Source organism: Citrus clementina, unplaced genomic scaffold (genome assembly GCF_000493195.1).
Source record: "Citrus clementina cultivar Clemenules unplaced genomic scaffold, Citrus_clementina_v1.0 scaffold_8, whole genome shotgun sequence".
NCBI lineage: Eukaryota > Viridiplantae > Streptophyta > Magnoliopsida > Sapindales > Rutaceae > Citrus > Citrus x clementina.
Window position 1 is genome coordinate 1,720,351 of NW_006262022.1, and position 12,725 is coordinate 1,733,075.

General features: G+C 35.3%; 1 protein-coding gene across 1 annotated transcript in view; it reads left to right on the forward strand.

The window, feature by feature from the left end:
- Nucleotides 1-718: 718 nt before the first annotated feature.
- LOC18034707 (pre-mRNA-processing protein 40A) overlaps nucleotides 719-12,725 on the forward strand; it is a 13,212-nt gene continuing 1,205 nt past the window's right edge. Inside the window, exons 1-26 of the mRNA XM_006422691.2 lie at nucleotides 719-919; nucleotides 2,498-2,560; nucleotides 2,743-3,084; nucleotides 3,177-3,371; nucleotides 3,527-3,603; nucleotides 4,548-4,617; nucleotides 7,327-7,379; nucleotides 7,473-7,530; nucleotides 7,652-8,010; nucleotides 8,098-8,170; nucleotides 8,486-8,581; nucleotides 8,674-8,742; nucleotides 8,815-8,892; nucleotides 9,069-9,155; nucleotides 9,249-9,283; nucleotides 9,414-9,519; nucleotides 9,650-9,730; nucleotides 9,808-9,900; nucleotides 9,995-10,048; nucleotides 10,143-10,259; nucleotides 10,394-10,492; nucleotides 11,041-11,088; nucleotides 11,164-11,256; nucleotides 11,343-11,450; nucleotides 11,787-11,851; nucleotides 12,376-12,478. Coding sequence (XP_006422754.2) covers nucleotides 2,528-2,560; nucleotides 2,743-3,084; nucleotides 3,177-3,371; nucleotides 3,527-3,603; nucleotides 4,548-4,617; nucleotides 7,327-7,379; nucleotides 7,473-7,530; nucleotides 7,652-8,010; nucleotides 8,098-8,170; nucleotides 8,486-8,581; nucleotides 8,674-8,742; nucleotides 8,815-8,892; nucleotides 9,069-9,155; nucleotides 9,249-9,283; nucleotides 9,414-9,519; nucleotides 9,650-9,730; nucleotides 9,808-9,900; nucleotides 9,995-10,048; nucleotides 10,143-10,259; nucleotides 10,394-10,492; nucleotides 11,041-11,088; nucleotides 11,164-11,256; nucleotides 11,343-11,450; nucleotides 11,787-11,851; nucleotides 12,376-12,478 — 2,592 coding nt within the window. The 5' untranslated portion in view covers nucleotides 719-919; nucleotides 2,498-2,527. The remainder of the gene's footprint in view (nucleotides 920-2,497; nucleotides 2,561-2,742; nucleotides 3,085-3,176; nucleotides 3,372-3,526; nucleotides 3,604-4,547; nucleotides 4,618-7,326; nucleotides 7,380-7,472; nucleotides 7,531-7,651; nucleotides 8,011-8,097; nucleotides 8,171-8,485; nucleotides 8,582-8,673; nucleotides 8,743-8,814; nucleotides 8,893-9,068; nucleotides 9,156-9,248; nucleotides 9,284-9,413; nucleotides 9,520-9,649; nucleotides 9,731-9,807; nucleotides 9,901-9,994; nucleotides 10,049-10,142; nucleotides 10,260-10,393; nucleotides 10,493-11,040; nucleotides 11,089-11,163; nucleotides 11,257-11,342; nucleotides 11,451-11,786; nucleotides 11,852-12,375; nucleotides 12,479-12,725) is intronic.

The following is a 12,725-nucleotide window of genomic DNA, read 5'->3' on the forward strand; positions in this document are numbered from 1 at the left end:
GATATCCATGTATTTTTAATAAGAGAGATTGTCAATTTTTTCCTTACAGTAATCAACATATACTATTTTCTCACCTACTGTTTTTATAATGGCCAAAAACCCTCTTAATAACATAAATTTATAATATCACCCTTATTTTCAACTATTCTTTTATTTATATTTATTATAAATTAAATAAATCACATGAATAGAAACTAAATAAAAAATTAAATATTAAAAACCAGAAATATATATTTTGATATGAGAAAAAAAATTAATAATAAATTTTTTTTCTTATACTTATTTATTTTGTGAAAATTTTCTTATAATAAATATATAAGAAATTATTAGTAAAATGAAAAAAATTATTATAAGAAAACTTGAATGACAAATAAAAATTTATTATAAGATAAATAATAAAATATTTTATCTATATTTTTTACATTTAATTGTAAAATATTACAAAATATTTATTATAAGAAAATATTCATAAAATAAATAATTACAAAAAAAATTTTATTATTAATTTTTTTCTCATATTAAAACATATATTTTTTTATTTTTAATACTTAATTTTTTATTTAATTTTTATTCATGTAATTTATTTAATTTATAATAAATATTAATAAAAAATAATTAAAAATAAAAATAAAATTATAAATTTATTCTGTAAAAAAATTTTTTAGCCATTATAAAAATAAAAGTTGATAAATGGTATATGGAAATTGGCGATCCCCCTTTTAATAAACCAGGCACATTAAAAAAAAAAAAAAATTGGGCAAAACGCAGAGGCAGAGACGAGAAGAATAAGAACAAAGGATTTTGCAGAACCCTTTGAGCTTCAACACTGAAATCAACACACACAAAGCGAACACGAGAATAGAAGCTCAATTAGTCACTCATATGCTGCCTTGCTCTTTTGTCTTTCAATTTCTTCTAGGTAAATAGCTTTTCTCACGCAAATTATCAAACACTTCACGTTCATTTCTCGCCCGCCTTCTCTTTTTCGTCCTTGCGTTATCTAACGAGAACTAATATTCTCATTATTTGTAACTATTCTGTCAGCTCTCTATTTGATTAATAGTCTCATTATTTGTAACTATTATGTCAGCTCTCTATTTAGATATTTTAGTTTCATAAGGCTGCAATCAGTCGATTACTTTTATTAGAAGCCCCATGTGAGTTAGAAGTTTGTAAATTTAGGGATTTTTTTTAACAGAACGTGATAGTGCCACTTTTGTTATCTATGTCTCTAGGACTTTGAATCTTCAATATTACCTTAATGGGTGTGTGACCTTTGAGCATTTGTATGTTTTTGTATATTGTTCGCTTAGATGTTGCGGTGCTTCCCACATTTTGGGATCTGGAATTAATGCAATCTGTTAGTAAGTTTTGAGTTTTGAGCTTAATTTATGCTCATTTGCCTATTTTATTGTTATTGGATCAATGAATCTGTCAATTAATTTGAGGTTTATTTGCTGAAAAAGGTGGGAAGCAGAGGAGTGATGATGTTTTCGTGAATGACTTAAGATTGTATTGTTATGTGTTCTTCAATGATTTCTTTGGGCTAATTACGTGGGTTTGTCTTTTTTTTTTTTAATTACCTGATCAGTTAATCTGTTGTTTCTCTGCTTGGAAAATGGAGGAAAGTGGAGTAATGTATTATTTTTGAGATATCCTTGTAAGGAGAAGGAACTGGAACTTATTAGTTGTGTTTTGTGTGATGTTGAAAGACTTCATGTATCTGAGATGATTGTTTTTGTTTAGCTTTGCAATGGATGTATAACAATTTATAATAGAGAGGACTGACAAGGTGAAAAATCAAAATTTTCACAGTAATGATTCCCAAGATGGGTGTTTCTGTAGTAATGGTGCAAATTTGTAAGGGTTTGCATAGAATGGTATCATGCACCCAGGAGATTAAGAAATGAGGAAGAAGTGCAGATTATGAGGAAAAATAAAGAGCATACGTCTCGAGTTGCCGATGTGAGAAAACTTAGAGATTAAGAGAGAGAGAGAGAGAGTGTGTGTGTGTGTGTGTGTGTGTATTTCCTCCTGGACATCTTTCCCAATTACCATACGTTGCACTGGATATCTTAATTCTTTCATTGCCTCGTTGATACACTTAAGGAATATATCTACCGAACAGATGGCTGGGATAAATATTTTTGTTATGTCTAATCTGTAGATAGTTGTTATTCTGCATTTTTTTTTCGTTTGCTTCATAATCTCATTGGTGCATGATGATACTATTTTATTCCTTTATGTGGTTAGATCTTGCTGACGTTATTACCGTGGCAGTTGCTGCGTATATAGTGCAATTCCTCATTTACTTATGATTTCTCTTATATGTTATGAAGCCTCATATTACTTTTGGAGCAGCACTGCAAGCTAATGAGTGGTTTTCTTCCTAACATGCACACATTCACGCCCACACTCATTTCTTTCTTCGTGGGCCTGTTTTAACCATACCATTTCAGGGATCACTAACTCTATATATTATTTGTTGGTTTTACAGATAATCTTTGAGGCCCACTGCATTGGTGAAATGGCCAATAACGCTCCTTATTCTGGTGCTCAGGTAGTGTATGACCAATCTTAGTAGTTTGTATATTATGATTATGCTCACTTAATTAATTATCTTTTGCTAGTTTGAATTTCGCTTTCTCCTAGAAGACGCCTCCAGTGGTTGATCTATGGATCCTCTTAGAGGTTTTTTCCACAATATTCACATTATTTACTTTTTCTTTCTTTTTTTTCCAGTTCCGGCCTGCAGTTCCAGCGCCACAGTCACAACAATATGTTCCTGTGGCTTCTCAACATTTTCCACCAGCTGGACAAGGTGTTTCTGTAATGAATGCTGGATTACCATCTCAAAATATGCAGCCTCAATTTCCTCAACTTATGCATCAGTTACCAGCAAGACCCGGCCAACCAGCTCCAAGCCATGGTCCACCACCACCCCAGGTGGTACCATTGCCAAATGCTCAGCAAAGTAATCACATTGCATCTGGATCATCACTACCTCAGGCTAATGTTCAGGCTCCTACTAGCTATGCATCTAGTTTAGGTGGTCTTGCAAGACCTTTCTCTGCATCATACACTGTAAGACCATTCATAAGTCTGCTCATATTTAACTATTCTGGTTTGCTTTAGTATCTGCAGTCCTTGATATCTTCTTTATCATTTCTCTGCAGTTTGCACCATCTTCATATGGCCAACCACAAGGAACCGTTAATGTCAATACTGGGAATCAGTATCAGCCCATGTCCCAAATGCATGTTCCCAGTAATCCTGCTGGAGGACAACTTGGTGTGTCCATTAGCCAGAGTACCAGTACACCTCTGCAGCACACCCATGAACAAGTGGCTGCTAACACTGCCCCCACTATGGTCAAAACCATCTTTTTTTGCTTTTGTTGTTAATTATTACTTCATATCGCTCATATGCTTATTATATTATATGGAAAACTTTTTGCCCTTTTCATTGTATGAAATGCCCTGTGTACAAGTTTTTTGATGTTGTCAACTACTTTACATCATTCCAGGCATCTACTTTTCAGCCTAAGTCTGCAGAAGTGGCCCAAACTGATTGGATAGAGCATACTGCTGCTGACGGAAGAAGGTATTTTATTGTGATAGGTGCAACTGGTCCTATTTGTATTTTTATTTGTCACATGTGATTGCAGATTTTTTAATGTTTCAACTTTCAAGGGATCACATAACAGCAAAACATATTTGACTTAAAAGAAACATTTACTGATAACATTAAAAAATATTGTTTTCTAGAGCTTTTAAAGGCCTTTTGTAACAGTTTCATTGCTATAGGCCAGGGTACGATGAGCTATTGTTGGGCTATTGTTTTAGCTTCTTTCTTTAGTAGATATTAATTTTCTTTAATAAAGCCAAAGAGGATTATTTTGGTAGGTATTGATTTTCTTAATTAAAGTCAAAGAAGGTTTTAAACCAAGTCAACGATTGCTAGTATGACTTGTTCATAATGCCAATAGTTTTATTCTCCCTAAATAGATGGAAATCCTTCCTTCCACATATATTATGTCCTTCTAAATTATTGGTTGTTGCTATTTTTGAGAGTACACCTTGAAAATTTTAGCTTCTTTTTGACTCTGGTATGATTTGAAGAAAATTGAAACACCATTTAGGCATTTACGAAAACAGTGTAGATGACGTTGGCTATTGCTTTTTTCTTTCTTGATGAATGCTCTATTGATGCCGTTAAAAATAATGGAGAAAAAATTATAATGCACATCCTACAATGGCATATTTCTTTATTGTTATTACCTTGTGTCACTTGTCACAATTTCATTTGGCATATTATTAGTTGTTGACAGTTGCAATATGTCACCCAATTCTCACAAGTTAGTCCATGTTTGATTCTGATAGAAAATTTGGTGGCAGAGTACTGAATCAGCTTTTCTTAAACAATTTGCATCATTCTTGAACTTTTAACTTCCTGGTTTAGCTACAGCATTATTTTTATTGTATTCTTCTGAAGGCGTCATTTATATTTTGTTTATCACACTAATTGAATCTTCTGAATTTCTTTAGATATTATTACAACAAGAGGACAAGACAATCTACTTGGGATAAACCTTTGGAATTAATGACACCAATTGAGGTGAGTCAGACTACTTAGTAGTGTGTCTCCAAACCTTTCTTCTTAGTGGCTTGTTATTACAGTAATGGATAGCTCATTAACGACTGTTGCTAAAAGAAGGTAATTAGTACACCTTACCCAGGAAGAGTTTATGTTTGCCCTTTCAGTTTGATCGAGGTTTTATCGCGTTGAATGTGTGTCTGTTATGTGTCGCATATTATTTATACTTGCTGCAGGACCCCACTTTTGGGAGTAGTTCTTATCTCTCAAGTATGCAACCATTTGTTTACTTCTTATGTCCACTTTGAGGTTACTTGCCTATATCAAGTCTATGGGTTCGATATTCTGTTTCTCTTGAAAGAAGTGATCTAACCAGTCTGCTCCATTTCTATTTTTATTGGTATAAATGTTTGGATTTTAATTTTCTTTTCATATAGTTCCTGACAAGTTCTCTTTTCTAAGGGAGAAGACATAGTTGTTAAAGATCGTTTTGCCTTTGATACCATCACCCCAACTAGGGGTGGGCAAATCGGGTTTCGGTTCGGGTTGTTCGGGTTTCGGTTTGGGTTTCAACCCGTTCGGGTTGGAGAATTGAACCCAATCAGGTTGAAAACGCCAACCCGAACCAAACCGAACCGAATTTAATTCGGTTCGGTTCGGTTTGGGTTGACAATTCGGATCGGATTGGGTTGATAATTCGGGTTACAATTTCGGTTCGGATTAATTCGGGTTAGTTCGGGTTAGAATAATTCGGGTTAGTTCGGGTTAGAGTGGATTGAAACAATTTAATCTAAAAAACAGGAAAAATTAATCAATTAATCAATTAATCAATCAATTAATTAACAATCTCCAATTTAATTAATAATAACAGCAGCAGCAAACCCGCTCCAATTTAATCAATAACCGTCTCCACTCTCCAATTGTTCAATTATCAATAAACCCACTCCAATTTAACTAATAGCAATCTCCATTTGTTCAATTATCAATCAACAACAACAAACCCACTTCAAATAATTGAATAATTGTCAATCAATTAATTAAAAATTTACAATTTAATTAATAGCAACAATCTTGTTGGGTTTAGCTCTTCGTTTTGGAGTGAGTTTGGGGTTTCTGTTTATGTTTATGTGAAGATGTGGTGAGAATGAAAAAAAGTTTCAGCAAGTTACAGCGTCGCCATCGGCAAGGCAAGACAAACCTTGATCTCGGAGGTCGGAGCAGCTACAGCGTCGGCAGATCGAGACTATGCTGGGCTGAGTGGGACGCGAGGTGAACGCACAGCGCAGTTGCGGGCGAGGCGTGCTGGCTGACGGCGAGTGGGCTGCAGTGAACGGCTGGTGTCTATTGGAGCTGGACGGGGCTGCTGGCTGCTGCTGTGAGTGCTGTTGTCGTGGGCTGCTGTGGCTGTTGTCTGTTGGAGCTGAAGTGCTGAACGGGGCTGCTGTGGCTGCTGCTGAAGTGCTGATGTCGTCGGCCACAGTTCTCAGAAAGTGAGAACTGAGAAGAGGGAGCAAGGAGGGGGAGGCCGGGAGGGAGATGAAGTGAGAGATTTTTTTTTTAGGGATTTTTAGGGATTTTTTTGTTTAATTAATGTATATATATTTTTAATTTAAAAGTTAAATCTTAAAAAAAAAGCTTCAACCCGAACGGGTCGAAAATTCGGTTCGGTTGAAGCTTTGAATCCGTTCGGGTTTCACCGGTTAATCCAAACCGAACCGAACCCGAAATAAATTTCGGGTTCGGTTCGGTTCAGATTAACCCGAACCGAACGCCCACCCCTAACCCCAACCTTCTTCATTTTTTTAAGAGGAATCCTTCTCATGATAGTTTTTGTTCAGTTTTGTGATCCCCAAAACTGCTGAAAGGTGTTTTTTTTTTTTTTTTGGGTAATAAATATTAAAACAAAAAATGTTGGTCTCCCTTTTGCTCCCTGTTTCAGTTGCTTTCCTCCTTTTGTTCTCGTTCGTATGAAATAATTCTTCCTCTACAATTATTTGTATAGATGGAAACTGTTTAAATGATTAGTTCATCAGTAGCATATGGCTCCAGAATGAAATTTGTTTGTGACTGTATATTACCTGATTTATTGAAGACCTTTTACAAATAGACCACTGAACGGTTTCAATTTTAACATGTTTTTAATTTGTCGTGATGATTATACCATAACGTGCATTCTAGGTATTCCATATGGGCAAGTATTTGCCAAGGTATTGTAAAATTTGTCTTCTACTGGTATCTATTTGCACCATGTTGGATATTACTGCAAATGATTTACTGACTCCATTTGAAGTTTTATCTTTTTATCTTGTTGGTTTATCCATATATGTGTGCATGACTATCATAGCTTTAAAGTTGCTTACAGGTACATGCTGTGACACTCTATTGAGAGGTAGGAAATGCTGTGTGTCTTTGCTGCTTGCTGTACCTTTATTGCATGAATTTAGTCAATTTTTCCATTTGTATTGTTTGTTTGATTTGTATGATTATCTGCTGGTTATATCAATTCTTTGGCAATTATATGTTCCTCACAAGTTTAATTGAAAAATGTTCACTTGTGACTTAAATTTGTCATAACATCGATTTTGACCATAGAATGTGACTGTTCATGGGGTTATTTTTCTGTTGTATTTTACATTTCTATTCATTTTCTTGCTTTGACTGGGGGCATGGATCTTAGTTGAGAGAATCTTAGAACTTTAGGATCTTATTTTCATTTTGTAACTGTGACAGAGGGCCGATGCAGCGTCTGACTGGAAGGAATTTACAAGTCCTGATGGAAGAAAGTAAATATCTAAATTTTTTTAGGCCTATCACAAGCTTGACAACTGCACTCATTCACGATTTGTGGTTCTGACTTACTTGTGAATGTTTGTCAGGTATTACTACAACAAGGTTACCAAGCAGTCAAAGTGGTCAATACCTGATGAGTTGAAGGTTTCTTATTTTTCTTTTTTTTCCTTAAATACATTTGAATGAACGATAACTTACTTTTATTTGTTTGAAATCTTACTTCTTTTCTTTTTCCATGGTTATTTTTTAAAATTCTTGCTTCTAGTTGGCCCGTGAACAAGCAGAAAGAGCATCTACCAAAGGAACACAGTCAGAAGCATCCCCTAATTTGCAAACATCAAATTCTGTTCCTTCGTCAGCGGTTACAGCATCACCTAATGCTGATATCTCATCTTCAACAGTTCAAGTGGTAGCATCAAGCCCAGTTTCAGTGGTTCCTATAATTGCTGCCAGCAGTATACAACCTGCAATGGTCTCTGCATCTTCAGCCTCACCTGTCATTGCTTCGTCTGTGGCAGTGAGTGCAGATGGAATCCAGACAACTGTAGATGCTCTTACACCAATGATTTCTGTATCTTCAAGTGTAGGAGATGCTGTAACTGTCAATACAGATACGGAAACAAAGTACTCGTCTCTAGCTGGTTTTGTAGTATTATGATTATATTTCTGCAATTGGTGTGTTGAGTCCCCTTTTGTTTTTGGATGTTGTAGGAATTATTCAAGCAACTTGCCAGCTTCTAATGTTGTTGCTGCCGCAGTTGAAGTCCCTGCACAAGAGACAGAGGTATACAACAGTTTCCCTTTTCAAAAATTTATGTTATGATTGTGTTTGAGATAATAGAAACCTACTATTTTCTGTAAATCTCTTTAGAAACACGGCTTCATTGGCCTGGTGCCTGAATTTTGTGTTTGAAAAAGGTTTTAAAATAAGGGTGTTAGTCAGCAGGTTTTTAAATTTGTTTTGTAAAGCATGATTTCAGAAGTTTTTATATTCTCTGAAAGACAGGTTCTATCAAAGAATTTTCTCTCTTTCTCTTGTTATCATTTTTAACTGCTTGATATACTCCCTTGTGTTGTCAATGACGTTGTTGCCTTGCAGGAAATGCGGAAAGATGCTGTCACAGGTGAAAAAATAGGTGATGAATTGGAAGAGAAGACAGTTGGGCAGGAGCATTTAGCATATGCTAATAAGCTGGTATGTGGAAAACTTGCTATTATTCAGTCAAATAATTTTACTTTCCTCGTTATTAATATTCTTTTAATGTTTACTGTCCTTCAATATTTTAGGAGGCTAAAAATGCCTTCAAAGCACTTTTGGAGTCTGCAAATGTTGGGTCTGACTGGAGTTGGGATCAGGTATTGTTGAGCTGTTGAAATCTACTTTTATCTTTCTCATATCATTTATCTTAATTTCATACAAAATAACAGGCAATGCAAGCAATAATTAATGACAGAAGATATGGTGCTCTAAAAACACTTGGAGAACGGAAGCAAGCTTTTAACGAGGTAAAATCTTTGTGCCGAAATATGTTTTAGTTGAGTATCTATCAAATGTTGGCAGTTTGCTGGCTTTAAAATGTGTAATTAGCATGCATTTTTGTTTTCTTTTGGTACTTTTTCTATCCTACTATATGTCTGTTCCTCAAACTATTTTTTGTTATATAATTGATTTTTTGCTTCAGTACCTGGGTCAAAGGAAAAAACAGGAAGCCGAGGAAAGGAGGTTTAAGCTGAAAAAGGCGCGGGAAGATTATAAAAAGATGTTGGAAGTAAGTTGTTTACTGTTTTTGGAGATGATTTCTATATTAATCGATAGATGCAATTCACTTACTTTCTCACATTCACTTTGGTTACTATTGCAGGAGTCTGTAGAGCTGACATCATCTACTAGATGGAGGTTTGAATTTTGCTACATAATTCCAATTTTCTGATTTTGCGATTTAAAGTTTCTGATTTGTGCTTGCATTTATTGTTGTCGTTTTGGGGTTAAGTCCTTTTGCTGATTGAATATTTTAAACACCTTTCAGTAAAGCAGTGACTATGTTCGAAAATGATGAACGTTTCAAAGCTCTAGATCGAGAAAGAGACCGCAGGGATCTGTTTGATGATCACTTGGAGGAACTCAGACAAAAGGTACGCTTCTCTTCAAGCCCTCTTGTCTGTTTATGGGATTTGTATTGTGGATGCGTACCTATGCCCTACCTACTCTGACATCCCAACCATCATTTGCTCTTACTGAAATTAAGTTGGGCTTACTGGTTAGGAACGAGCAAAGGCACAGGAGGAGCGCCGGCAGCATTTAATCGAGTATAGGCAATTTTTAGAATCCTGTGACTTCATTAAGGTACCTTTTAGCCAATTTTGTTTCTTTTCAGGCTATCTTGTTCTATTGCTCTCTTATGTTTTACTGTACCTCTTCAGGCAAGTACCCAATGGCGAAAGGTTCAGGACAGGTTAGAGGCTGATGAAAGATGTTCACGCCTTGAGAAAATCGATCGGCTGGAAATCTTTAAGGTAACTCCTTTCTTTGTGCTATAGATAGCCTGCATTTCTCCTTTGAGGTGTTTTTTAACCAAATAATTGAGCTGAGTTTGAGATGTTGTGACAGGAATATATTATTGATTTAGAGAAAGAAGAGGAAGAGCAAAGGAAGATCCAGAAGGTGCTTTAGTTATATGCTATTGTGGTTTTGTTTGACTGCTATTTCTCTCTCTTTTTCTGGGAATTTTTCGTTTCTTACTCTGTGGTCATCACAGGAAGTACTAAGAAGGGCTGAGCGCAAAAATCGCGATGAATTTCGAAAGTTGTTGGAAGGAGATGTTGCTTCAGGCACTCTTACAGCCAAAACTCACTGGCGTGATTATTGCATGAAGGTTAGAATGCAATTTGATTTTTTTTTAGAAAAGTACACGCGGTTGCTGCAATCCTGCTAAGTCCGAATATAGATGTTTTATGCATTCTTCCTGGTTTTCTATATGTGTTTGCTCACATTAATGATTGATTTTAGGTTAAAGATTTACATGCATATATGGCAGTCGCCTCTAATACCTCAGGCTCAACTCCGAAGGATTTATTTGAAGATGTCGCTGAGGAGCTACAGAAACAGGTGATATATGGATGCTAGCTTTGGTATTCTATTTGAATATCAATTTCTGGTATAACGTTCAAGCAATATACATTCACAAATTAAGATATACGAGGAATTAAGTTTTCATAAGTTTGTCTTCCTTTATTGACTTTTTTATCATTCAATTCCAACTAATCTTATATGTATAAAAAGTTTTGGATATTATAGTCCTCTATACTTTTGTTTTTAATTTCTTTTCTACACATAATTCTCCTGTAAAATATTGGTATGCATCTAAGAGTCAACGCTTGAACAATATTAGAACTTAAGCCATGCTTTATAATATTAGAATTTTAACCATGCTTTATAATGGTGTTGATACTTCATTGCTGTGCAACCTGAGCAATAGCATTGTAAAAATAAAATTTGAATGCGGGGTCTGCAGCTCTTGTTCAAAAGCCTCAGATCATATGCTGATCTTGTGTTTATACTTTCATAACAATTATTATTCATGTGTTATGGTCAAGCTCATCTCCCTTATGGTTCTCACAAGTTTGAAATTTTGCCTTCATGTTTGCTATTTACAGTACCAAGAGGACAAGACTAGAATCAAAGATGCAGTTAAGCTAAAAAAGGTATGATTAATTAATTCCTTTTCCCAGTTGATATCTTAAATTGCTTAGTTGTCTGATCTTGTGATTTGTTTATAGATCAGTTTGTCGTCAACTTGGACATTTGAAGATTTTAAGGCTTCTATTTTGGAGGATGTTACATCTCCACCTATATCAGATGTTAATATAAAGGTTTGTATATGCTCTTGGTAGTTACTCTTTATTGTGATACCAAAAAAGGATTCACTTTGAAAGGAAAATTTTATGTGCCTTTGCAGCTGGTTTTTGATGACTTGCTAGAAAGAGTGAAGGAGAAGGAGGAGAAAGAAGCTAAGAAACGCAAACGTCTTGCAGATGACTTTTTCGCTCTACTATGTTCTATCAAGGTGTACATGCATTGCCAACTACATTATTGATGCTCCAACACATGATTTTCTTGCGGTTATGCAGTTTTTGTGCTTGCTATCTCTCTCTCTCTCTCTCTCTCTTTTTTATTTTTTTGGGTGCTAAGGAATAAAAGATTATTTAAAGAACTATATGAGATATGTAAAAGATTGGTGGGACTACAAATCCACAAAAGCAAGGATGAGAAGTTCCATCTAAACAAAACACTCAAAAAACTACCTAGGCCAAAAATAACCCAAAACCCTTGAACAACATAGCTCTCTAAGAATGCATTCCCTCTTTGCTTGCTATCTTTCTGATTGGTTAATTTGATTCAGGAGATATCTGCATCTTCAGCATGGGAGGATTGCATACAACTTTTTGAGGGTAGCCGAGAGTTCAGGTATTTTGGTTTTGGAGTTTTTACATCTTGTTGTGAAGTCTTATAATTGCAGACTGAACTCTTGAAAATTGCATATTGTCATCCCTTGGGATTTCTGCTTCTTCTCTTAGCACTTGCATTTTTGAAGATCTATAATATCTAGGAATCTTCTTATTCCTACAATCTGCAGTGCTATTTTGGATACTCCTGTATATCTTTTGCATTTTTTAGTACTTTTGATGTGACAGACATGCCTTAACATATCTTCCCTGAATGGCTTGTAACTCAAAAGCTCTTTTCTGTCAGAGTGCAGATATCCCTTGCCTGTTGTGAAGTCTTGGATATTTGATCTATGCTTTTCAATTGCTTAAAACGTTAGAAATATATGCTGATGCTATGTTTCATAATGCATTGGTGTTGCGGGTGCATGAAAATTATCTTACGTTTTACTTTTGACTTCCCTTAAACTTTCAGATGTTATTGTTATCCATTCCGGAGTGGGAAATTTTTAACATGAAGGTGTCTTATTTATTGTCTTTTTATAGTTCCATTGGAGAAGAAAGCATCTGCAGGGAGATATTTGATGAATATGTAACACAACTGAAAGAACAGGCCAAAGAGAATGAACGGAAAAGAAAGGAGGAGAAGGTACTTGTTTATCACCTTCACAACTATATTGAATTTTATTTCCACACTGTTGTCTTTTTTTTTTTTTAAATAAATGGTTAGTGACTTGTTTTGGGACCAGCTAACATGTGAAACACACTGCCTCGGGAGTACAGTTGCAACACTGAAACTCAAAGGAATTGACTTGGGGGGGGGGGGGTGTTATTAAATTTTGCTTAAAAAAAAGAAACTCAAAGTTCCCTTCCCCCCAAAAATGGATTAAGGCCCC